This window comes from Pistacia vera, unplaced genomic scaffold (assembly GCF_008641045.1).
Source record: "Pistacia vera cultivar Batoury unplaced genomic scaffold, PisVer_v2 Contig246, whole genome shotgun sequence".
Classification (NCBI taxonomy): Eukaryota; Viridiplantae; Streptophyta; class Magnoliopsida; order Sapindales; family Anacardiaceae; genus Pistacia; species Pistacia vera.
Genome location: NW_022196053.1, coordinates 1,310,660 through 1,335,775, shown reverse-complemented (window position 1 = coordinate 1,335,775; position 25,116 = coordinate 1,310,660). Strand labels below are relative to the sequence as shown.

General features: G+C 36.6%; 3 protein-coding genes across 5 annotated transcripts in view; 2 read left to right on the top strand and 1 right to left on the bottom strand.

Annotated features, from left to right (window-relative positions):
* The first annotated feature begins 888 nt into the window (after positions 1–888).
* LOC116131952 (patatin-like protein 2) lies at positions 889–3,214 on the top strand. The gene is made up of 7 exons (XM_031417630.1): positions 889–1,071; positions 1,351–1,532; positions 1,639–1,828; positions 1,945–2,106; positions 2,212–2,514; positions 2,627–2,799; positions 2,871–3,214. Exons 1-7 carry the CDS (start codon positions 940–942, stop codon positions 2,935–2,937), a joined length of 1,209 nt encoding a protein of 402 aa, XP_031273490.1. The 5' UTR covers positions 889–939; the 3' UTR covers positions 2,938–3,214.
* Positions 3,215–7,072: 3,858 nt separating this feature from the next.
* On the top strand, positions 7,073–9,536 carry LOC116131945 (patatin-like protein 2). The gene is made up of 7 exons (XM_031417622.1): positions 7,073–7,353; positions 7,616–7,797; positions 7,895–8,084; positions 8,252–8,413; positions 8,519–8,821; positions 8,921–9,096; positions 9,184–9,536. The coding sequence occupies exons 1-7, from the start codon at positions 7,222–7,224 to the stop codon at positions 9,266–9,268; spliced, it is 1,230 nt and encodes a 409-aa protein (XP_031273482.1). The 5' UTR covers positions 7,073–7,221; the 3' UTR covers positions 9,269–9,536.
* Positions 9,537–12,721: 3,185 nt separating this feature from the next.
* The window catches only part of LOC116131946 (patatin-like protein 2), a 101,519-nt gene continuing 89,124 nt past the window's right edge, over positions 12,722–25,116 (bottom strand). Inside the window, exons 1-10 of one of the 3 annotated variants that reach the window (XR_004128335.1) lie at positions 16,989–17,189; positions 16,034–16,215; positions 15,743–15,929; positions 15,452–15,613; positions 15,050–15,352; positions 14,755–14,927; positions 14,162–14,645; positions 13,274–13,563; positions 13,018–13,190; positions 12,722–12,891 (exon numbers count right to left, since the gene is read on the bottom strand). Coding sequence is in view for 1 of the 3 variants with exons in the window: in XM_031417625.1 (XP_031273485.1) it covers positions 12,813–12,891; positions 14,755–14,927; positions 15,050–15,352; positions 15,452–15,613; positions 15,743–15,929; positions 16,034–16,215; positions 16,455–16,586 (1,218 nt within the window). In the remaining 2 variants the exon portion in view is untranslated. Of the gene's footprint in view, positions 12,892–13,017; positions 13,191–13,273; positions 13,564–14,161; positions 14,646–14,754; positions 14,928–15,049; positions 15,353–15,451; positions 15,614–15,742; positions 15,930–16,033; positions 16,216–16,454; positions 16,713–16,988 lie in introns of those variants that run through there. The other 2 variants (XR_004128333.1, XM_031417625.1) reach the window with 2 other exon arrangements.

Sequence of the window (25,116 nt, the reverse complement as noted above, 5' to 3'; positions counted from 1 at the left end):
CATCTCTCAATTATGACATGGTAGTAGAGCTTCCATGTTGGATCAACTTTCGCTTGTTAGCCTCTCTTTCTATCCCTACAATTTAAACAGATACTCGGTTAGATTTTCCAATGACAAACAACCAAAGCTTAAACTGTGACATAATCACCAACATTTCTGATTCAACTTGGAAACTCTGATACCATGTACAAGAGAGACAACTAAATGGTAGGAGTATGCCACATGGATATCTTTAGATGAATTCAATTGAATCGTATTGAATTATTTTGATATGTGAATATATAACCTATTTATACAAAAATTTAGCTATATAATAAAGAAACAAAAATAATGTAATTACACTCAATCAGAGAAATAATCGATTGAGTGATTTTAGGTGATTGTCAATCATAATAAAGTGGTAATCTTAGTGATTAGCCACAATTATGACGCTCATATTTCGTCACTCATAAAACGCACAAAGCATGAACAAATATCACTAGATATTTAACCCACTTCCACACGGGTAAGGTATTCACTCATATGAATGATTTATTAAGTCCATTTGCAAGACAAAAGCTATCAGATTTCCATTTAGAATTATTGCTTTGCTTCAACTAATTCTCCTACCTACAATTCTCCAGGAGCTCAACTACATTTCTCCCATATTTTTGGCTAAAGCATGCAAGAATATTGCCACTCCTGGGAATTAATGCACATCTTCATCAGTTATAATGTAACCCACTAGCTATAATGATCATTTTGTGCACACATCGAGATCCATTAAATGAAATACCACTAAGTTTTGTGTCAACTCCAGTCATGATCTTTACCACATGGTACATAGTGTCCATACATACCTTAGCAAGGAGTAACCAAGACTTGATAAGCTTGAAGAAGTGGTTTATAAATTGCTGGATTTTCAAGACTTAAGCACACCCAACTCTTTCTCATTACATTATGGAAAAATCAAAATTTTCCATGAAACCTCCAACTCATGGAAACCTCATTACAGTTCTCAGTATCGACGGAGGTGGAATAAGAGGGATTATTCCGGGAATTATTCTTGCCTTTCTAGAGTCTGAGTTACAGGTTATATTTTTATATATATGTACTGGCATGAGTCGCATGCTATCAATGTTATTATCATTTCAATGTTTTAACTCAAAATATCATTCTGTTTTCCTTAAAGTCAACTACCGTGACCTACACCTTCCGTCAATAAATATAATAACAAAATGGCCCATGTTATTCTCTTGATCATCAGACGTTTTTAATGGTGTATGCTGTCTCGTAAATAGGAATTTCATTCTACTTAGCTCTGAATGATATGTATAGTTTATTTATATTTTTTTTTCATGTATTGTGCAGAAATTGGATGGCAAGGAGGCGAGAATAGCAGATTATTTTGATGTGAATGCAGGGGCAAGTACAGGAGGCCTCGTAACTACCATGTTAACAGCACCAAATGAAGAAAACCGCCCTATGTATGCAGCCAAAGATATCAAGGCCTTTTATTTCGAAAATGGCCCTAAAATTTTTCCTCAAAACAGGTAACAATCATTTAATAAATTCTAGATCAACATTTAACTAGCATAATTAAAAGCTTGTCAATTTTATGTACTACTTACACAATACTTTATCCTGTTTAAACTACAGGTACTGTCTATTTGGCTATGCTTTAAGAGAGAGCAAAACAATTTTTGGACCAAGATATGATGGCAAGTATCTCCATAGCCTTCTCAAGGGAAAACTAGGAAACAAGAGATTGCACGAGACATTAACTAATGTTGTCATCCCAACTTTTGACATCAAAGAACTCCAACCAACAATTTTCTCATCTTTTGAGGTTTCAAATAAGTTCGTTGATATTTCTGTCCTTTTTCAGATAAAATCAGTATTTCATATTTCACACGGTTCATTTTAACTGAATGAATGTTATTCTCTCATTTTTTTCCTTTTTAGACAAAGAAGAAGCCTAGCCTGAATGCTTTACTCTCAGATATATGTATTGGAACTTCAGCTGCTCCCACTTATTTCCCTGCCCATTACTTTGAAACCAATAACTCCAACGGAGAAGTGAGAAAATTCAATCTTATCGATGGCGGTATGGCTGCTAATAATCCGGTAAATACAAATTTGGTTTGCATACAGCTATTTAAAATGGATTTGATTTAATATTTTTATTTAAATAAAACAATCTTTTTATCTAATTCCTAAGTTTTTTTATAGACCTTACTTGCTATTGGTGAAGTAACAAAAGAGATCCATCGAGGCAATCCTGGTTTTTCTTCAATAAAGGCAGCAGATTATGGACGACTTCTGGTGATATCCATTGGAACAGGCGCACCAAAAGTTGAAGAGAAGTACAGTGCCAAGAAAGCAGCTCAGTGGGGTATATTTGGGTGGTTAACCAGTAGCCAGTCCACGCCATTAGTAAATGTATTCACTCAAGCGAGCGCTGATATAGCAGATCTTCTCATTTCTGTGATTTTTAAATCCCTAGAAAATGAAAAAAGATATCTCCGGATCCAGGTATATATATACTAGCTAGCTTTTGTATATGTTCACCATATTAGAACTGAAAAAGATTATCACCTTGCTACAATCTCATGTTCAAATTCTAATTTAAATGAGAAATTTCTAGGACGATACACTAAAAGGAGATTTATCTTCTGTGGATATCTCTACCGTAAAAAATTTGAACAATCTGTCAAAAGTTGCAGAAGAATTGTTAAAAAAACCCGTTTCAAGAGTGAATTTGGAGACAGGAAAATCGGAGCCCGTAGAAAATGAGACTAACGAAGAGGCTCTTAAAAGGTAATTAAGACTATCCATTTGATGTTTTATTCAATTAAGATTTTAACAGCTTTTTTCTCACTGTTTTATAGGTTCGCAAAACTGCTCTCAGAAGAGAAGCGGCTCCGTGAGGCCGCATATTACAAGAACAAATCGTAGAGTTTTCTCCCTTATGATTCAAGTGTAATACGTTATGTCTTATTGAATAAACAGATTTCACGTTATTGAATAATCGAGCGTGGCATGACCTTGAATGAGAAAATGCTTTCGTCATACTAATGATCATTTGTACAATATTTAGGACCAATTTGATCTTGATGTTTCTAGTTTGTAAGATGCATTGGACGAATAATAAATAATGCAATAAAATTAGCTATGTATATTGTATATGCTAAATTTCCAACCTCTTTTGTATTTCTTTCAGTAATAAAAATGTAATTGTGTGCTATAACCAATTTGGAGTTTTTGGGGGGTGAATGGACATGCGCAGATTCAATATATAGGCTTGAGATTGGATTAACGGGCCAGCTTTATATGATGAACGGGCAGTGGCGTAAGAAACATCTTATAACAAGCCCTTAGTTTGATACTAAATACACCCTGACATACCTCTAATTACACACCTAAAACCAATTGAAAGGGAAAGTGATTTTTAGCCCCCGTCAAATTGATCAATAATCGCCACTTTTAAATATTTTTTGTTTTTACAATTTTAACCTCAATGAAAATGATTAAAAATGACGTAATAATTTATAAATACCATGACACTCTATTATATATTTTTCTTTTAATTCTTACTTTAATCTCTAATAATAAACCACCCTAACTCTAAATCTTCTAAATCAATATAACTTTTTTTTTTTTTTATTTCAAGTATTTCTTTATTTGATAAAAACATATTACTAAAGCTACGGTGAAATAATCATACAACGAGATGAATCTAAACTAAATAAGTTTGAAATTGAGGAAAAGTGGTGTAAGCAAAAATCTTAATTAAATTAAAATTGGGAAAAAAGAGTGTAAACAAAAATCCTAATTTAGATGGTTATTTTAAGTATTAAATGGGTTTTAAAGATATTTCTTTTAAAAAAAAATATATATAGTAGAGGTGTATTTAGTAATGGGAACTACTGATCAATTTCATGGATGCTAAAAATCACTTTCCAATTGAAAGAGGTTCTTCCGAAGAAAGAATATGAAGCCAAAAATACTTGGGTTGATCTTAGGTTAATATGACTAATGATTTCTATCCGGAAAGAAGGTCAAACCATATTATGGAACAGTACAGTTTTAAAGCACAAAATTGTATGTCTTTCCTATCACTTGAAATATTATTCATGTATTTGTTGTTATACAAAGCATTAGCAAAATGCAAGAAATAATCTAATAGACTCGGTGATAGAACAAGGAAATTATTTTCTAAAAGCAAAAGAAGATTTAACCATATATATAAATTCAAGCAGCAATAATTTATCTGTTTGATTTTGATTTGATTTGAGTTGAGGTCAGGAGTTAGCATCAGTCATGAGTTTCATACACATACGCAAAATGTTTGCTTCTCTCTTCTTGTGGCTCATACAGATTTAGTTAATGATCAAGTTATCCGCACGGTTTGGTGGCGGGTGTTACGTGTACGTATCGATCCCCTCTTAATACTACACGTAAATCGTGATGATGTCTTGAGTTTGATATAGTTAAGGTAGGGGCTGATCATTTTAATTATATTCTATTATTTGTCTAACTGAGAAAAACTAAGTTAACAACACGCTTCTCATACATGACATAAGAAGTGGAGAAGCTGGATCTGTTCGCATAAATTTTTTTTTTTTTTTTTGGGGGGGGGGGGGGGATAAATAGTACGATTAGAAGAGGAATAATGTATAAAGAGGTCATAAAAAAACTGTTCATCCTATCTCAGGACATGTCCTGAGTTAGAAAAAAAAATACAAACCTAAAAGACTAATAATATAGTCTCTTCTTGTTTGTCTATTTTAAGTATGTAAAGGATAAAAAGACAAAATGAGATAAGGAAGCAAAGGAACATAAAGAGAGACATCTTACCATAGGACATATCCTCAGATAGTACCTCAGCTGAATATGTTTGCATATTTGGCTCCCAATGAAAGAGAAATATTCTTAATCAACTTATAATTTATGCAGATGTTCTTCAAAACATGTACTTGTATAATTGAATCATATATCTTATTATTAATAGTATAGCTTTGATTCATTAGAAGCTAATGGCCCCGGGTTTCAAAAATACTTGAGTAAATAAGAAAGCAGAAATAATTGTTTTCATTTGATGGAACCCTTAATTATTTTCTCTTCATATTATAGAATTGATGAAACACTGCCGATGTATACAGATAAGGGTCACCATCTGGAGGACATTAATCTGGATTAGAATATTTATTTGCTGATGTTTAACCATGTGAATTGCATGCATTGCACACATAGCAATCTTCTGGTCCGACTTTGAGTCAAAAGTTTGAGCCGCCTTGTTTACTTTACGTCAAGAGCTGCCACATAGTTGTGCTAATCTCGGTTCCTTCTGTCTCGTATTTACTTAGGGCTGCCACGATATATTTTATTCGACTTTGCCCAATTTTTATTCAAACAAAATAAAACCAACGTTTAACTTGATTTCTGTGAGATTATACTGAATTTGTTTATTCTGTCAACTGTGTAAGTCTCACAAGCATCACTCGTGATGCTTAAGTCGTCACTTCCTAAGATAAGGTTAATCAAAGAACCAACTTCCGTAGTGGCTTTCTTTAATCATCAACAGTAAAAATTATCGTCATATATAGTTTTATAATAAGAAACGTTCTATTGGCCACGGCCTTGTACAAAACGTACGTTATCCATTTATTACCCAAAGGAATCAAAGTATCGATCCATAGTTTTATATATGATTAACTTCTGCTCTTGATGTTCCGTACGCTATGTAGTTGTTTGAACAATTAGTTCAACATGATTAGCCAGATAATTTATTTTTATGAAGATGGGAAAATATGTAGACAGGTTTTCTAAAGGAATTAAAAATCAAATAGTGCTCCCTGAAGTCAATTATAGTACTACACTGTCAGATATATAGAAAATGCTGGATAAAAGGATATTCACAGCTACAACTGCAAGTTTGGTTTCAATAATTTTATTTACTTTTTCATTCATTTTTTAGCGTTGGTGAGATTCAATCCTTTGTGGTTCTGATGACTTACAGATCCTATTTCTCAATTAATCTCCAATCGAGCAACTTTAGAACAAATTAAAGAAATGGAGGAAGAGAGACAAATAAATCAAGCAAAGAAATAAGAGAGAAACAGAGAAAGCACTGGAGCAGCAATATCTTGTTCCCCTTCCCCCCCCCCCCCCCTACAGTTGGTATAACCATTAACCAAGATACCATGAATTTTTCCGTAAAGCCGCCCAAAAGAGAAACCTTACACTTATAACTGACCACCGATTTCATTTTTTTCTCTCCTTTCTGGCAGAAGAATAACAAGAATTAATTATTAGGAACTACCAATCATCTAGGGTTTTCTAAAACTTTAGAGAGTCATAGGTCCGGAATATGAAGTTTTTTATAAATGGAATTTTTTTATACAATTTTTTTTTAATTACAATTAAAGCAGTTGACACATATGAAGTTTTTGTAAGTAATTTTGGTCTTAATTAACCTTTAAATTTAATATGATTTTATGTTTTTCTTATATCGGACGTGCCGACTTTTACGAATAAAAATTAATGTATTGACTTTTAAATTTAATATGATTTTATGTTTTTCTTATATTTGACGTGCCGACTTTTATGAATAAAAATCAATGTATTGAATAGGTAAATGATTAGTTTTCTTGTCACTAATTTTTGAAGATGCTGCATTTTATAAATAAACCTATAAACAAAGCCATTTGATGGGGATAATGATAAAAAGTTGAAAAAACAGCAATTGTGTTCCTTTAAATAATCAAGCGAAAGAGTTATGATCTAGCGACCCTAGTTATATTGTCACATTCTTACCTACAATTCTCTGCAAGTCAGGAGTCTCAACTACAATTCTTACATTTACTGATACTATGCAATATATTCATACAAGCAGCATGCGACACGCTTTGACTATTGTTTACTTCGCATTTCTTAGGAATTTTCTTATGACAGAGGAACAAGTTACCGGTCCACTTATTAAACAAGAATTATATGTTTGTCAAATTCGGAGTACGTTTATCCAAAGATACGATGGGCTCTATGAAATGAGTAGGATGAACAGTCTATAAATACCTAGCATGGTTTCCGAATATTGAGCATTCAAAAGGGCATCATATAGAACTCATTCTCTCCAAGGCTCTTAAAGACTTGTACCTCAATTGTTTCTCTCCTAAGTCTCTTAAAGCCCCTTTCTCCTCATCTCTGTTTAGTTTATACCTTGATTTTAATAGATTTCTCATGGAAAAAACAAATGCAGCCCTCGAACCTCCAACTTATGGAAACCTAATCACTGTTCTTAGCATCGATGGGGGTGGAATAAGAGGACTTATCCCAGGAACCATCCTTGCTTTCCTTGAGTCTGAACTTCAGGTAAAATGTGCAAACTATTACCTTCGAGTGAAACTATGGCTTTTAATAATCACTTTCTATATAGAGCACAAATATTCACGTAATCAAGTTGATGCATGAACCGCTCATGCATGTCAAACAATATCAATCTCAGAAGGCGTGTCAACTATGATACTAAACTATATTTTTTAACTGTTGCATCGTCTTGAAGGTTTGTATTATGTAATTTAATTTGAAGGTTACCTTACCGTACTAACTATTGATTATTTAATCGCGCTTGCAGAAGCTTGATGGTGAGGATGCAAGAATCGCGGATTATTTTGATGTGATTGCAGGGACAAGCACAGGCGGTCTTGTGACTGCCATGCTGACTGCTCCAAATGAAAAAAACCGACCCCTATTTGCGGCCAAAGATATCAAGGACTTCTACTTAGATGAGTGTCCCAAAATCTTTCCCCAACCTAGGTAACGATTAATTATATTGTCTTGCTCTAGTATCGAGTTTAAGGTTTTATGGTTAATCACAAGCTTTTTTTATTTTTTTTTTCTCCGTAAACAACAGTATTCCATTATTTACAAACGCTAGGAAGGTGATCAAAGCTCTGGCAGGACCAAAATACGATGGAAAGCATCTTCATAGAATTATTAAGGAAAAACTAGGAAATACAAGACTTCACCAGACATTGACAAATGTTGTGATCCCTACTTTTGACATCAAGCAACTCCAGCCGACCATCTTTTCCAGCTATCAGGTACATCTTCCTTAAGAGATCTTCAATATTCCATCCTTTATATTCACGTTAAATGAATGTGTATAATGTTGCCTTTAGCAGTCAAAACTACATATATAAGAAAGTGATGAGAGATTTCAACTCTACTATTTTCAATTAATTAGCATGTGTCTTTAGTGGAATAATAGGTGAAACAGAATCAAAGCTTAGATGCATTATTGTCAGACATATGCATAGCAACCTCAGCAGCACCAACTTATCTTCCAGCACACTATTTCGAAACCAAGGACTCGGCAGGGAAAGTGAGAGACTTCAACCTGATTGACGGTGGAGTTGCCGCAAATAACCCGGTACATAACTACATAATAAAGTTTCTGCATATTGACGTAGCAATTAATATTTTTCTCGGGCGCAGGAAATAAAAATCAACTAATCCTGTGCCTTTCTACTTGTAGACATTAGTTGCTATTGGTGAAGTAACAAAGGTAATTACTAGGGGAAGTCCCGACTTCTTGCCTATAAAGCCAATGGACTATGAACGGTTTCTAGTTATATCCCTAGGAACTGGCTCGGCAAAAAAAGAAGGAAAATACAGTGCCGAAGAAGCAGCAAAGTGGGGAGTATTGGGTTGGTTAACAAGTGGTGGTTCCACTCCATTAGTTGATGTGTTTACTCAAGCAAGTGCAGATATGGTAGATTTACACATTTCTGTGGTTTTCCAAGCTCTTCACTCGGAAAAGAACTATCTTCGGATTCAGGTAGATATAAGCTTATCATTCAAGTTATTTCTCTAATTATTACTATATTCGCTGACCAAAAATCAATCATTCATAAAACTTTTGAATGAAACAACTCAGGATGATAAATTAAACGGCGTCGTATCTTCGGTTGATATAGCTACAAAGAATAACTTGGAAGACCTTGTGAAAGTTGGGGAAAATTTGTTAAAGAAACCAGTTTCAAGGGTGAATGTGGAATCGGGCATCTTTCAACCCTTTAATAATGGTGAAACCAATGAGGAGGCTCTCATAAGGTATACATAATATCTAATAATATTTCTAAATTTCTGTCTTAAAGTTTTTCTTAGTTATGATGCCATGGGAAACCTTTTACGTTGCAGGTTTGCGAAACTACTTTCGGACGAGAAGCGGCTTCGCCAGGCTAGGTCACCGTCACCCAATGGACGGGCTACAAATTCTAACTAGTTAATGATTATATAAGATTAGTAATAGATTTATTGGTGTTGCAAATAAGGATGCTGATGCACCTTTACAGTTAATTACTGTTATTCAATTAAGCTGTTTGAATAAATCCCAGATTAATGTGGGATATCTTGTAAGGTCTTGAATAACAAGGGGTGGAGCACTGCAAAACTGTATACATATCCCCCCCGTTTGATTCTTCATTAATTAGTCACTGTATTTTGAAAAATCTCAGATAGATTAATAATAAGCATCTCTATTTTTTATTTCAGTTGTTGGATCCGTACTTTTTTTTTTTAATTATGGTTACTTAAAAAATGGACACTTTATTTAAACCGTTCTGATAAATCGTCATTTCAAGCAATATTAATTTTCACTTCTTTTGTTTCAGATAGGCCGGGATTAGTTTCCTTATATATCTTTCAATTCAGTGATATTGAAAACAAAATCATCTTTCAATTCTTTCTCAAAGAAGGTAATGACATGCCATTACTTAATATAACTCTATTGCACTTAATTGAAAGCCAGCAATTAATTATTTTAAGTGAAACAGAATCTTTCATATTTGGGACTATTTGATTATTTGATTGTGACGGGTGTTATTACACTAATATCCACTGGTCACTGGTGAACATAGATTGTGACTGCTACCTACTTTGTATGTGGTTATGCCTCGCGTGGGTGAACCATTTCGACGTCCTGCATCACTAATTTAATCGCGCATTGACTAAAGATCATATATATTCTTGTTGTTATGTATAATATGTTAGAACTCAAAATTAAGGAAGAGTTCAACCTGAAAGACCGATCTGATAGGTGGGAGAGTCTCTAGGCTTAAGTACCACACATGGTGGGTGTGAGATCCCGATGTGAGATTCTAACATTGTACCTTCTTTCAAGAGTTGACATCTATGATGACTTTCACTCTATCGATACTGACCCGATGGTAACCCTTTTTCTCTTTGGGTAGCTTCATTCACCTATCAGTCATTTGATGCACATTGCATCTTAATCTAGCCTATATATAGCCATTTCCGTAGCCTAACTCTCAATGAAAGCACCAATATTAGAACTCAAGCCCAAGAGAGAACATAACTCAAAAGACCGGCCTGATAGGTGAGAGAGCCTCTAGGCTCAAGTACCACACTTGGTGGGTGTGAGACCCTGATGTGGGATCCTAACATAATATTCCACATTTCCAGAAAGACCGAGTTTCTCTTTTTAATTTGGGATAAAAACCCTGATGCTTTTTTATTTTGATCGTCGATTAATTAAGCCAGAGTTTGGTCTAAAATTAACTGAAACCTCATAAACCGTTGGATATACGTGACCAAAAGAAAATCAAATATATTTCTAATTACTTGCAAAATTACTGAATCCAAATTGGATTATCAGATGTCTTCTTGTTAATATTATTAAAGTCCAACTTTGATATATATTAATTACAGTACTATAAAATGGAATTAAATTCCATAATTAATCAGCTTCATATATATTGTTGTTACAGAAATCTGTACCAACCAGCGAGATTTGATCGACCTTACCAGGATCGAAACTGATGTGTGCATGATTAAGAATAATCAGCAATGTATGTAAAAGAATGCAATAAAATAAAGATAATGAGAGTTTTAAAGTGGTTCGGCGAGGTTAAACTCTGAAGCCTACGTCCACTGTTTTTGTATTTACTGTGAGAGCTTACAATATAGTTCCTGTGTGAAATTCGTAACCCATTCCTCATCGTTTGAGGGGGTTTATATACAAGATTGATACAAAGAAAAGAGCGAAATTAAGACGATTGTAATTGATTTGAATCGCAATTTCAATATTCTCGCGATTAGGTGCTGTGATTACGCAGTGATCACGGTTGATCTAATCATTCCCGTAATATCTGGGATCTGAAATAATATAGAGGTTGATTGAATGATTTCTCAAACTATTCGTGACTAGTTTGTGCTGGGTCAAGCTTCGGCTGACGAGCTTATGTTGGGTCAATCAATCATTGTTGCTGAGCTCATTATAGGTCGAGTAATTTCCTCGCATTGACTCGAGCTTAGTGAAAAAACCACACACAACACTTGCCCCTTAGTGTTCGATTTGATGCCAAGCTCAGCTTCGACAGCGTATCTTTGAATGCATGCCCAAACGGGTTCCCATGGTTGACCTTACGCTTGGCCGACGTACCTCACACTTGGATCTCCCATGGTACCTATCAAAATTCATAATATGAAAAGTCAGGTTATAAAGGTAATTTCCGTGTGGTTGTGTCACATTAAATGCGGTAACCTTTGTCAGTTACGTTTCGTCGTGCGTGGCCGATGACAACTGTTCACTCGTGAAATCGAGGCGACGGTTATCATTACTACAATCTGACGGTTCGTCGCTTCCCATGGATGGTTGACACGTGGCCACGTCCAAGGGCCGAGATTGCTCGATAAATTAAGGGTGAGGATCGACTTTAAGTCGACGACCATGATTAAACTACGCCCTTTTGTCTCCCATGCAAACCACTATAAAAGGTGGCCTTGCATGGGCGAACCATTTCAACGTCCTGCATCACTAATTTAATGGCGCATTGACTAAAGATCATATATATTCTCCTTGTTATGTATAATATGTTAAAATTCAAGTCCAAAGGAGAACCCAACCCAAAAGACCGCCTAATAGATGGGAAAGCCCTTACTCCTTAGGCTTAAGTACCACACTTGGTGTGTGTGAGATCCTGATGTGGGATTCTAACATTGCATCCCCCTTCAAGAGCCTGACGTCCATGACAGCTTTCACTCTATCGACATTGACCCGACGGTAGCCCTTTTTTCCTTTTAGGCGACTTCACTCACGTATCAGTCATTCGATGCACATTACACCTTAATCTAGCCAATAGGTAGCCCTTTTCACAGTCTAACTTTCAATGAAAACATTAATATTAGAACTCAAGCCCAAGGGAGAGTCTAACCCAAAAGACCGACCTGATAGGTGGGAGAGCCCCTAGGCTTAAGTACCATACTTGATAGGTGTTAGATGCCGATGTGGGATCCCAACATAATATTCCACATTTCCAAAAAGCCTGAGTTTCTCTTTTTAATTTGGGATAAAAAAACCCTGATGCTTTTTTATATTGATCATCGATTAATTAAGCCAGAGTTTGGTCTAAAATTAACTCAAACCTCATAAACCATTGGCTGTATAAAACGTGACCAAAAGAAAATCAAATATATTTCTAATTACTTGCAAAATTACTGAATCCAAATTGGATTATCAGATGTCTTTTTGTTAATATTATTAAAGTCCAACTTTGATATATATTAATTACAGTACTATCAACAGGAATTAAATTCCATAATTAATCAGCTCCATATATATATATAAAAGAAAGGAAGGACTTTACCAATTTATCTCTTTATATGCCTCTTTGTAAGACTAGTATTACTCTAAATTACATAGACCATCTCGTTTGAATTTTTATTCTAAATAGAATAAAAAATAACTCCAGTTTATTTAACTAATTGAAAAAAAAAAAATGATATAACTAGTCGAACAATAATATTGTTCACTTTAAATTTGTCACCCTTCCATGTGGTGATTTTAGGTCACGAGTTCGCTTATCCTTGGAGAGAATTTCTGCAAAACTGCATATAAACAAATATATACACAAAAATTAGTAATGATTTTAGGTTTACCTGTATCATGACCAAAAATTAGGTATATATGCTAATACTGATTATTATAGAAAACATAGTACAAAAGTTATGTACCTTATGAGAGCCTCTTCATTTGTACCCTTATGACAAGGCTCACAGACTCGAGTCTCAAAATTAACCTTTGTAACTGGTTTCTTCAGTAGTCTTTCACCAATTCCCACAAGACTCTCCAAGTTCTTTTTGGTGGCTATATCCATGGAAGACTCGTTTCCGGTTAGGGTATCATCCTGAAATTTTTCATCAAATTGATTAGAGAGATAACATACTATATAATATTATGTTAATTAACACCATGAACATGGATATGTACCTGAATTCGAAGATAACTTTCTTCGGAATGAAGTGCTTTAAAAACGTTAGATATGTGAAAGTCTATCATGTCGCCGCTAGATTGCATAAACACATCAGTCAATGGAGTCGAACTTTCACTGGTCAACCATCCCAGCAGACCCCACTTTGCCGCTTTATGAGCATCGTACTTCTCTTCCGTCTTCGGTGAACCAGTCCCTAATGATATCACCAAAAACCGACCGTAGTCCATTGGCTTTATAGGAAAGAAATCAGAACTCCCTCGAGTGATCTCTTTATAGCAACTAAAGTCTGAAAAAAAATAACAAATTCAGTGTTTTTCGATGAAATTTTGAGAAAGATGTCATGTCTCTTTCCAAAGAAAGGCGATGTTATGCTATTATATAAGATGGCTGTATTACAAATTCAGACTTTGGAAATATGCATTCCTTACGGTACACTTCAGAGCACCTTGGATTTTAGGATCATGACAATATCAGAAAAGCAATCAAGCATTAGGAGTTGGACCATTTGGTCATCTGATTTCGACATGTCTTGATAGATATATGAAATACCTACCGGTCAACGTTTAGAATGTGATTGAGGCCAATAAATTCTAAACAAAACCTAGCTTGAAAGTTCGTTCTATATGTGTGGGAATCCCATAACTGAACAAATTATCCTCCTTTACTGAATAAATTATATATAATCAGATGCCATCTTTGGCTTCAAACTATGGAGTAAATATTAATAAATTATTTATAGAAACAGAAAAAAAAAAAAAAAAAAAAAAGGATTGTAACATAGATCGGTATATATATGCCCAACCTAGATAAAATCTTTACATCATAATTCATAAATAATTAAAAATGAATAGAAACATATTTTCAATTTGATTCCACCACGGTACCTTGTAAATTAATTATACTTGTGATTTGTGAAGAATGAAAGTCTGAGAAAAGACTGATACGCAGCGTTTTATTCTTAAGAGTGGTAAATAAAAACGCAGTGTTTTATTAAGCTCGTCTTGTTAAGTTGTTTAGCAAAGAGAGCTGGAAACTGCTCTGTTTTTGTAATTTCACTTACTCCATCTACTTTTATAAAAACAGCAACCTCAGTTCACTTCAATAAGATTCGAACCAAACTGAAATTAACAAGATCAATTTGCAATAACAAATTGCATTCAAACTGATGGAACGAATTTTATATTAAATCGGATGAAAAAGAATAATTAGTAACAAGGACAATAATCAGCCTTAGGCAACGATTAAAAAAATGAATATAATTATTATTTGTTTCACAGTATTGTTCAATATTTCCGGGTTGCACCCCTTGGGCCATGTGGTGATCTCATGTCACGAGTCCGCTTTTCCTTTGAAAGTACTTCTGCTACTCTATACAAATAATTAAAACGTAAGGAATTAGTATACAAAAACTTCCCTAGCTCATGATAGGTATGTAAAATTAATTTTATTTGTTATATATATATAAATATAAATATACCTTTTGAGAGCCTTTTCATTCGTGCCCCAAGTAGAAGGCTCACAGAGTCCTGTCTCCAGATTCACCTTTATAATTGGTTTCTTCAACAGTCTTTCACCAATTTTTACAAGATTCTCCAAGTTTGAATCGGTGGCAATATCCACTGAAGACTCGTCTCCAATTAGAGTATCATCCTGAAATTTACAAGATAAACAAACATAACACGTAAATTAGATTAGTCATTGTATGAACCTAATCAAAAAACCAGTTTGGGACTGTGATTGCAGTAGCAATATGAACGTGGATCTTTAATAACCTGAATTCGTAGATAATTTTCTTCAGAATGAAGGGCTTTAAAAACTGTAGAAATGTGAAAATCAACCATGTCGCTGCTGGATTGGGTAAATACATCGATTAATGGAGTGGAACTTTCACTTGTTAACCACCCTAAAATTCCCCACTTAGCCGCTTTAAGGGCATCGTACTTCTCCTCGGTCTTTGGTGAGCCAGTCCCTATTGATATAACCAGAAACCGACCATAGGCCGTTGGCTTTATAGGAAAGAAGTCTGAGCTCCCCCGGGTGATTTCTTTGGTCACTTCACTGATTGCAACTAAAGTCTGAAAATATAGAAAAAAATGAATAAGATTTCTTAATTAACAACTTGCCATAAAATTTCAAAAATATTCAAATTTTAAGATCAAATCTATGATATATACCGGATTATTAGCAGCTACACCACCATCAACGAGATCAAATTCTCTCACTTTCCCTGTTGAATCTTTGGTTTCGAAGTAATGTGCTGGGAGATAGGTTGGGGCAGCTGATGTTCCAATGCAGATATCCGAAAGTAAGGCATTAATACTTGGATTTTTAGCCACCTAAACCACAGAGACACATATATATAGTATGAGAACGCATGATCTGTGAATTGTTAAAATAGTTATTCTAATTCAGCTTCTTTGGAAAAAAAAAATAGCACGAGGGCGGAAATAGAGGCATAAACGAACCTCATAGCTAGAGAAGATGGTTGGCTGGAGTTTCCTGATGTCAAAAGTTGGAATCACGACATTTGTCAAGGTCTGGTGCAGTCTTTTATCTCCTAACTTCTCCTTCACGAGATTATGTAGATAGTTACCATCGTATTTTGGTCCAGTCAAAGATTTGAGCAGCTTTGTAGCAGGAGCGAACGGATAACTGTCATGTAATGGAAGTTTAACGGCAATTATTATTAACAGTTCGATGAGAAAAGATATCAGTCATGACGTCCAGGTCATAATTCATTATGAAAAGATTTTTGCCTATCTTGGGGAAAAATTTTAGGGCAGTGAGTTCGATAGAAGTCCTTGATATCCTTGGCTGCAAATAGAGGGCGGTTCTGCTCATTTGGGGTTGTTAGCATGGCTGTCACGAGGCCGCCAGTGCTAGTCCCTGCAATTACATCAAAATAATCTGCAAGTCTTGCTTCCTCGCCGTCCAGTTTCTGTTAGTAACCAAACAAACGCTTAGTATCAGGTCATAAACACAAACAAGTATACGTAAAATTAACACTTATATATATATGGGCAATGATCTTTAGCTGAATCTGTATGCATGAGAAAACAGGGTCAAAACCATATATATGGGTAAATAATAAGAATATATTTTTGGAGTGGAGGTTAGGGTAGGGGATAAATATAAAAGAAAATTATCCCAGTATTGCATGTAAACTATTTTTTCTACCTGAAGCTCGGACTCTAAGAAGGTAATGATAGTTGCTGGGATAATGCCTCTAATCCCGCCTCCATCAATGCTCAGAACAGTTATTAGGTTACCATAAGTTGGAGGTTGTAGGGGCGTTTTTGGACTTTCCATGATGTGAGATTGTAATGCGAAAAGGAAAGTGATAGATTAAGAAAAAGGGAGATAGATATATGTAGATAGAGAAGTTCTATGTTTTAAGAGCTTTGAGAATGAGAGAGACTGAAATGAAGTGCATGTGTTCTTCAAGAATGTGATATTTATAGACTTCGATCTGTTTCTCATAATCCAGTTCTGAATTTTCAAACATTCATAGGAAGAATAATTTTCTAGTAAAAAACTTTGACACAGCACATGTATATGCAGGTGCAGCTGCTCTAGTTGCACTAAGAGTCGCCGCTGTTATCTTATCTCTTTAACTTCTCGGACTTGGCTTTTTGTTGGACCGAATCTGTATATTTTATTGTTTCCCGGAGAAACAATTGAAGTTTCGTAAGTCCAGCATCAAAAACTTACACAATGCTGAAAGGGTCGATATTTGTTTTAGCCTTTCCTCCAAGCAACAAGTGGACGATTATTGGTCAGTGTTAACAGATGCCAAGTATTCCTTTGCAAGAACTGGTAAGAGTAAAATTTATATTTCGGCTTCAATACGCGTCACCAGAAGAAATAGAAGCGTAAAATTTGCAGCAATGAAAATCAGTGGAAAAGTAATTCTTGGCGACTACAACTTTGATAGGTTGACTCTCCGGATGTCACCCTGTAGAGAATCAAGGAGGATAAAATTCAACTAGATTGTATTACTTTGGATCCAAACAAGAAGTTTTGAAATTTCAATTTATACACTGCTACGGAAATTCGTAAAACTGGAAGCTAATTTGGATATGAATGGATATGCGTAGCATTATAATTCTTTCCTGTTACGGCAACTTTGGGCCAGACAAAAACCTCCATCTCATGGCGTCTTTCCGTTGACTGTGAGTTGTAATATTTGTTGACTTGACTGTTTGTTATCACGTCGCTCTCACTCTTGCATGTTTGAAGGAGAAGCTAATTTCTAAAAGTCAAAAGGTTTAGAGATACGGCATAATCCATAAGTGTTAATATATTTTAAAAAAAAATTATAAGAAATATATATTTCATAGTCTGTTAAGTTTAATCCAAGTGTAATTCTTTTTCTATGTTTCTATTGAGCAAATTCTTTTTATACTATATGCGTAAATTATACATTGTCGAACACACTACTTTGTTTCAAAGTGGGAAACTATAAGGATATGAACAGTATACCAAGAGAAAACAATGATACTAATTTAATCACATGTTTTCAGACCGTGCATGGAAAGTGACCAGGCCGTGCCCCCTGTTCGATGTGGATAAACTCCTGAGAAAACTCTCCCAATGTGTTTGGTCGGGGATAATCTCCTATTATTAAAGTAATTTTATCTTATTATTAAAGTAATTTTATCTTATATTATTTGATTATCATGTTTAATTGTCAAGTAATATATGATTCCAGTAATCTTTTAAAACTAGTAGTAATTACTATTGATAATATAGGAGGTAATTTGATTATCTCTATTTTCTTAAGTATTTTAAGATTACTTGATAATCTTAATTTTGTTACAATTTTACCCTTAACTATTAAAATCTTTGGACAATAATACATTTGTTTTGAAAAAAAAAATTACAAAAAAATTCAAGGACTATTTTATTCTTATATACAAAATTTTTAAGATGAAAATACCGATGAACTTGAAAAATATTATGCATGACTGGTGGCAGGATCTAACCACCACTACCGGCGATCGACATTGTTCTAGATTTGTCCGACTGTACGCCGATATGGCCATTTTTATCCACATCTATGGTCGAAAATAGTTAGATCTATTCTAGCCGTTCGTCATTTGGTAGCCGACGCCTGGCATGCTGGGTGGGTGGGGGTGTCTTCATTAATTTCAAACTTTTATTATGGGGGTGTTTTAGCTAAATTTGTAAAGGTAGGGGGTTAAAAAATAATAATAAATAATGATATAATAATAATATTAAAAAAAGGGGAGCAATTCAATAATTTATATAACATAACATACCCACCAATTTGTTCCTCCAAATCAAACATTCTTCAAGTTTTACCTTTAATTGGTTTCTTCAATAGTCTTTCACCAATTTTTACAAGACTCTCCAAGTTTGATTTGGTGGCAATATCCACTGAAGACTCGTCTCCAATTAGAGTATCATCCTGAAATTTACAAGATAAACAAACATAGCACGTAAATTAGATTAATTATTATATGAACCTAATAAAAAAACCAGTTTGGGACTATGATTGCAGTAGCAATATGAACGTGGATCTTTAATAACCTGAATTCGTAGATAATTTTCTTCAGAATGAAGGGCTTTAAAAACTGTAGAAATGTGAAAATCAACCATTTCACATAGATTGTGACTGCTACCTACTTTGTATGTGGTTATGCCTCGCGTGGGCGAACCGTTTCAACGTCTTGCATCACTAATTTAATGGCGCATTGACTAAAGATCATATGTATTCTTGTTGTTATGTATAATATGTTAGAACTCAAGCCCAATGGAGAGCCTAACCCAAAGATCGGCTTGATAGGTGGGAGAGCTCCTAGGCTTAAGTACCACACATGGTGGGTGTGAGATCCCGATGTGAGATTCTAACATTGCATCCACCTTCAAGAGCTGACCTCTACGATGGCTTTCATTCTATCGACATTAACCCGACAGTAGCCCTTTTCCCCTTTGGGCAACTTCACTCACCTATCAGTCATTCGATGCACATTGCACCTTAATCTAGACTATAGGTAGCCATTTTCGCAACCTAACTCTCAACGAAAGCACCAATGTTAGAATTCAAGCCCAAGGGAGAGTCTAACCCAAAAGACCGGCCTAATAGATGAGAGAGCCCCTAGGCTTAAGTACCACACTTGGTGGGTGTGAGATCCTGATGTGGGATCCTAACATAATATTCCACATTTCCAGAAAGCCCGAGCTTCTCTTTTTAATTTGGGATAAAAACCTTGACGCTTTTTTATTTTGATCGTCGATTAATTAAGCCGGAGTTTGGTCTAAAATTAACGCAAACCTCATAAACCGTTGGATATACAAAACGTGACCAAAAGAAAATCAAATATATTTCTAATTACTTGCAAAATTACTGAATCCAAATTGGATTATCAAATGTCTTTTTGTTAATATTATTAAAGTCCAACTTTGATATATATTAATTACAGTACTATAAACATGAGTTAACTTCCATAATTAATCAGCTCTATATATATTGTTGTTACAGAAATCTGCATCAACCAGCGAGATCCGATCGACCTTGCCAGGATCGAAATTGATGTGTGTGTGATTAAAGATAATCAGCAATGTATGTAAAAGAATGCAATAAAATAAAGACAATGAGAGTTTTAAAGTGGTTCGGCAAGGTTAAATTATGAAGCCTACGTCTATTGTTTTTGTATTTGCTGTGAGAGCTTACAATGTAGCTCCTATGTGAAATTCGTAACCCCTTCCTCATCGTTTGAGGGGGTTTATATACGAGATTGATACAAAGAAAAGAGTGAAATTAAGAGGATTGTAATTGATCTTAATCGCAATTTCAATATTCTCGCAATTAGGCGCTGTGATTGTGTAGTGATCGCGGTTGATCTAATCATTCCCGTAATATCTGGGATTTGAAATAATCTAGAGGTTGATTGAATGATTTCTCAAATCGTCTGTGACTAGTTTGTGCTGGGTCGAGCTTCGGCTTAACGAGCTTATGCTAGGTCGATCAATCATTGTTGCCGAGCTTATTCTGAGTCGAGTTATGTCCTCGCGTTGGCTTGAGCTTGGCAGAAAAACCAAACACAACACTTGCTCCCTAGTGTTCGATGCTTGCTTCGAGCTTCGAATACTATTTGCTCGATTTGATGCCAAGCTCAGCTTCAATAGTGTATCTCTAAGTGCATGCCCGAACGGGTTCCCATGGTCGACCTTACACTTGGCCGATGTACCCCACACTTGGATCTCCCATGGTACCTATCAAAAATTTAGAATATGAAAAGTCAGATTATAAAAGTAATTTTCGTGTGGTCGTGTCGCATTAAATGCGGCAATCTTTGTCAATTACGTTTCGTCATGCATGGGTGATGACATTTGTCACGCGCGAAGTCGAGGCGACGGTTATCATTATTACAATCTGACGGTTCGTCGCTCCCCGTGGATGGTTGACATGTGACCACGTCCGAGGGCTGAGTTTGCTCGATAAATGAAGGGTGAAGACCGGCTTTAAGTTGACGGCCGTGATTAAACCCTAACTTTTCATTTCCCATGCAAACCACTATAAAAAGTGGCAAAAAAACCTTAGAATAGTCATTCCGAAAGTTATTCTGACTCTCTTGCTGCTCTCTGTTGTTGCTCTTGTGTTGTCATGGTGGTCTCTCTCACGAGTTCCTGGTACTTTCTCCATTCTGTTAAGGCTTCTTTCCCTTATTCTCTTTTGTTTCTTTGATTTTTTTTTTTTTTTTTTTTTTTTTTTTTTTTTTGTACAAGGGTGGCTACTATAGTGGCCATATTGTATGTGCTAAGGTTTTAGTAGGGTTTTTTAGGTGCATCTTTGGCAGTCTCGGGTTGGTCATATATTTTCATCGCATTGCGCCAGTTATCTCGGGTGCCTGAAATAGAAGCGAGTGTGGAATGGTCGCCGATTTTTCAAGCTCTAACACATTTTCGCTTCTTTTTTCAGGTACCTAGAGTTGAGTTATAACCATGTCATCATCTATCAGTTGTACAATAGATCTAATGTTCGACTCGCTAGTAGGCTTGTCAACCCTTAGGGATGTTTTCCCCGAGGTTTTTGAGGAATTCGTCGCTCAAAGCTCAGACCCTGACGTTGCGGGCTTGTCCGATCGTGCTTTGATTCAACTAGCCCAATCTCCCCCGTCTCCAGTCCATAGGCTACGAAGAGAACCACAATCCTCGATTACCCTTGAGGACCTCAAGCATATAAGGGCAGTCTACATGCCGCAGCTTAACTTGATGGTTCAGGGGAATATTCTTGGATGAACCCCCCACCTGGATGAGTAACTACCTCTGAGACTCATCTTAGGTGCAGGGTATCCATTCCCCCACGTTACTTCATCGACAATGTACTACGACGATTCGACATTGTTCCTCTTTAACTAATAGCCAACCCTTACGTGATCATTATTACAATGTACATCGCGTACATGATCGCTGAATTGGGCAACCATCCGTCAAAGATCTCGTCCACCTATACATGCTCAAAAAAGGGCAAGACTAGATGTACTACCTCTCCAAAGCGAGGAGAGTACATTTTAACGGATTGACTGATGTTTCGAAAAAAGTTCCACATTAGGATTCCCAATTCTTTTTCTATGAAGCTCGAGAGACCAGTGTCTTTGCTGCGGAAGCGTGTAAGGCTCGGGCTTCGTGTATACGTGTGAGGATTATTCTCGAGCTGTACACTTTAACTAATCATCCCTTTTTTTTTTTTTTTGAAAATTAACGTCGAGCAGAGTTATCTTCCATCTACGAGCTTACAAAGGCTGCAACATTTCGGCAATGTTAACAAGCATCTTACACTTCCCCACCTAAAAGCGTATGGCTTTTGTCGGGACAAGGCCAATTTCTTAGCGCTTTTGGAGAAAGATAAATTGTTGCTTGCTCGCTTGCTTTCCCGTGCGAAGTAGATTGCTAATTTTGTTACCTTTTTTCTTTGCAGATATGTGGTTAAAAAGCTGAAAAAGAAGAAAACAGCCCCTACTACGGCTGCTACGAAGGCTCCGACTACCTCAACGATGAAGTAGCCTGTAGAAACTGTTAACTTGAAGCGTGCTGGTGGCGAGCTTGGGGGAGGCCCAAGCGCAAAGAAGCCTGCGACTACCACTAAGGCAGTTGGCAGGAAAAGCGTTACGAAGCCTCGAAAGGGCCCAGTGAAGAAGGCATCTAAACCAATTAGAGGTTTGGTAAAAAATAAGGCACCTGAGAAGCAAATTGGCTCAAGCAAAAAGGTCATCATGCAAGCTGGCGGCTTTCGAAAGGAAGCGACCAATGCTTAGCCAAGAAGAAAATTGCTCCTGCTGGCAAGACAGGTGCTCCTAGGGCGAGCAAACCTAGCTCGTCCTAGCCAAAGAATAAGGAAACAGACGAAGCAGTCCAAGCCGCGGTTGATGGGCTAACTAACTAACTTCCCAACCACAATAGTGTTGGGGACGCAGTGGCTAGGGATTGTGTCACCCCATGAACATTCACAGCTGTCGAGAACTCATCTCCCTCCCAAATGTTGGCTTTAACTTGCAGTTATACGGTGAAGGTACTGATAGTTCACACACCCCCCTTTTTTTGCAGGTTATTCTTGTTTCTTGCTGATTCCTTGTCTCCTCTTTTTAGGTTGCCATAGTGAGTAGACTTCTATACAAGGAATGCAATGACACCTTAGAGGTGAACCACCAGAAATGGCAGTCTACGAAGACGATGAAGGAAGATGCTATGGCTAGGGCCGAGCTTGCTGAGAAGGAGAAAAAAGCCAGGCTTGCTGAGCTCGAGTAGCTTAAAAGGGAAGTAGCGACCTTCCAAGTCAAGGAAATGGAATTCCTTGATAAACTCAAAGCGAGCGAGGCTGCCCAAGCCAAGAAGGAGGCTAAGGCAGTAGAGGTCGTAGAGACTTTGGCGTAGCAGCAGAGTATCAACAACAAGCTAAACTCTAAGCTATCCTCGGCTCAGAAAGCTGTTGCGAGCTGGGAGGCCAAATCCAAAAATTTTTCACTCAACCTAGGCCGGGAAGTGGAAGGTCACCAGGAGGCTGAGGCTGAGGCTGAGGCTAGGTAGCTTTGGCTTCAAGTCGATGAGCTGAACGAGACCATCATTGCTCAAGCCTAGGAAACGTCCATCTTCCTTGTTCGAAAATATGGGAAGCTCATCATTCAATCGACTTCTTTTTCCCTCCCCAATCTTACCAGAAAAAAGTCAAAAGGATGAGGGTCGAAGGCCAGGGGGAGGTCTATGTTTACTCAAACGAATCTGAGGGAGAAAGCGAGGTCCAAGGAGAGGCTGAAAGAGGCGAGGAGGAGGCCAAGCCCCAGCCCTAGGTCAAGGATCAGACTCTCCTGAACATAATACCCCCAGTCAAGGTTCTCAATCTTGGAGTGGAAATCGACGCTCCTTCTGTTGACAAACCATCTCTTTTTTAGGGTGCCGACCTTCCTGGACATTTTGAGGATGAAGCTCCGGCTCCTCCATCAGCCTGAAGAATTCCTTGTTTTTTTTTCTTTTGTTTAATTGCCCGTTTGTAATCGAGCTTAAATTAATGAAAGAAAACTTTTTCACCATTTCATTTTTGAGCAGTGGTTGTTATATTTCTGCGGAGTCATTTAATTTGTCCTAGTTGAATTTTGGGAGTCAAATTTGCTCCAAGTTGCACGCAACTTGCTTCTTTAGGAGCTTTTCAGATTTTTGCAAGAAAATCTTTATGTGACATTTAGTGTTGATTTCAGATTTGTTGTCCTTTTCGAGCTTTCATCACTGGCTCAAAGCTGATTTTCCTCGATGTGCTTTTTCTTAGATTTTCCATGTTTAACCTCGTCAGTTTGGGATTTTGAATCCAATTTTCGCAAAGAAATCTAATGTCCTTTCGAGTTGTTTGGTCGTTGGCTTAGGGTCGATTTCCTTCAACATGTTTTTTTCCTTGAAATTAATTTCAAGTTTAACTACGTCGACTTAGGGATGTTTCAACCTCAATGAGTTGGATTTTGGCATGGCTTATTCGAGATAAGCTGCCTTTCCTAGACTCTTGACTTCAAGTTTTTAGAATGTCACCGCTTAAGTCACGATTTAGTACAATGCTAACGGTCTTAAGATGTTAACAACGAATTGAGGAAAATAATAAATAGTACCTTGTTTATTAATCAAGTGTTCTGGCCGTGAGTGACCTTACAGTGAATACTGGCCATAAAAATGGGTGAAACCCGAGCTGCTTATTTGTAATACCTTCGCAAGTGCTCGACGTTCCATGCTTGTATTATTACTTCGTCGTTGAGGTGTTCCAGGTGAAAGGACCCTGGTGCAAGCTTTTCAGATATCTTGACAGAACCCTCCTATTTGGGCCCAAGTGCCCCCAAGCTCAGGTTTTGAGTGCACTGGATGACCTTTCAAAGGACCAGATCACCCAAATCAAAGTCTCTGTTTTTGACCTTGGTGTTGAAGTATCGCTTTGCTCACTACTGATATGAGGCGAGCCTTAGCCGGGATTTAACCCAATGTTCTTCAATTAGGTCTAGCTTTAAGCGGAAAAGGTCTTCGTTTGTTTCTTCGTCAAAGATTTCTCTTTGGAACAAACTGATTCTTACTTCAACAGGGATCATCGCCTCACATCCATAAGATAGAGAAAATGGAGTTTCACCCGTTGAGCTTCTGGCGGTCGTCCTGTAGGACTATAAAGCCTCTGGCAGCTTGTTAGCCTAATTCCCTTTAAGGTTGTCGAGCTTCTTCTTTATGGTGTGCTTGATTACTTTGTTCAAAACTTCTAATAGTCTGTTGCTTGAGACTGATAGATAGCAGCGAAACTCTTCTTGATATCGAGCTGCTCGCAGAAGGTCCTAAAATCTTTACTATTGAACTG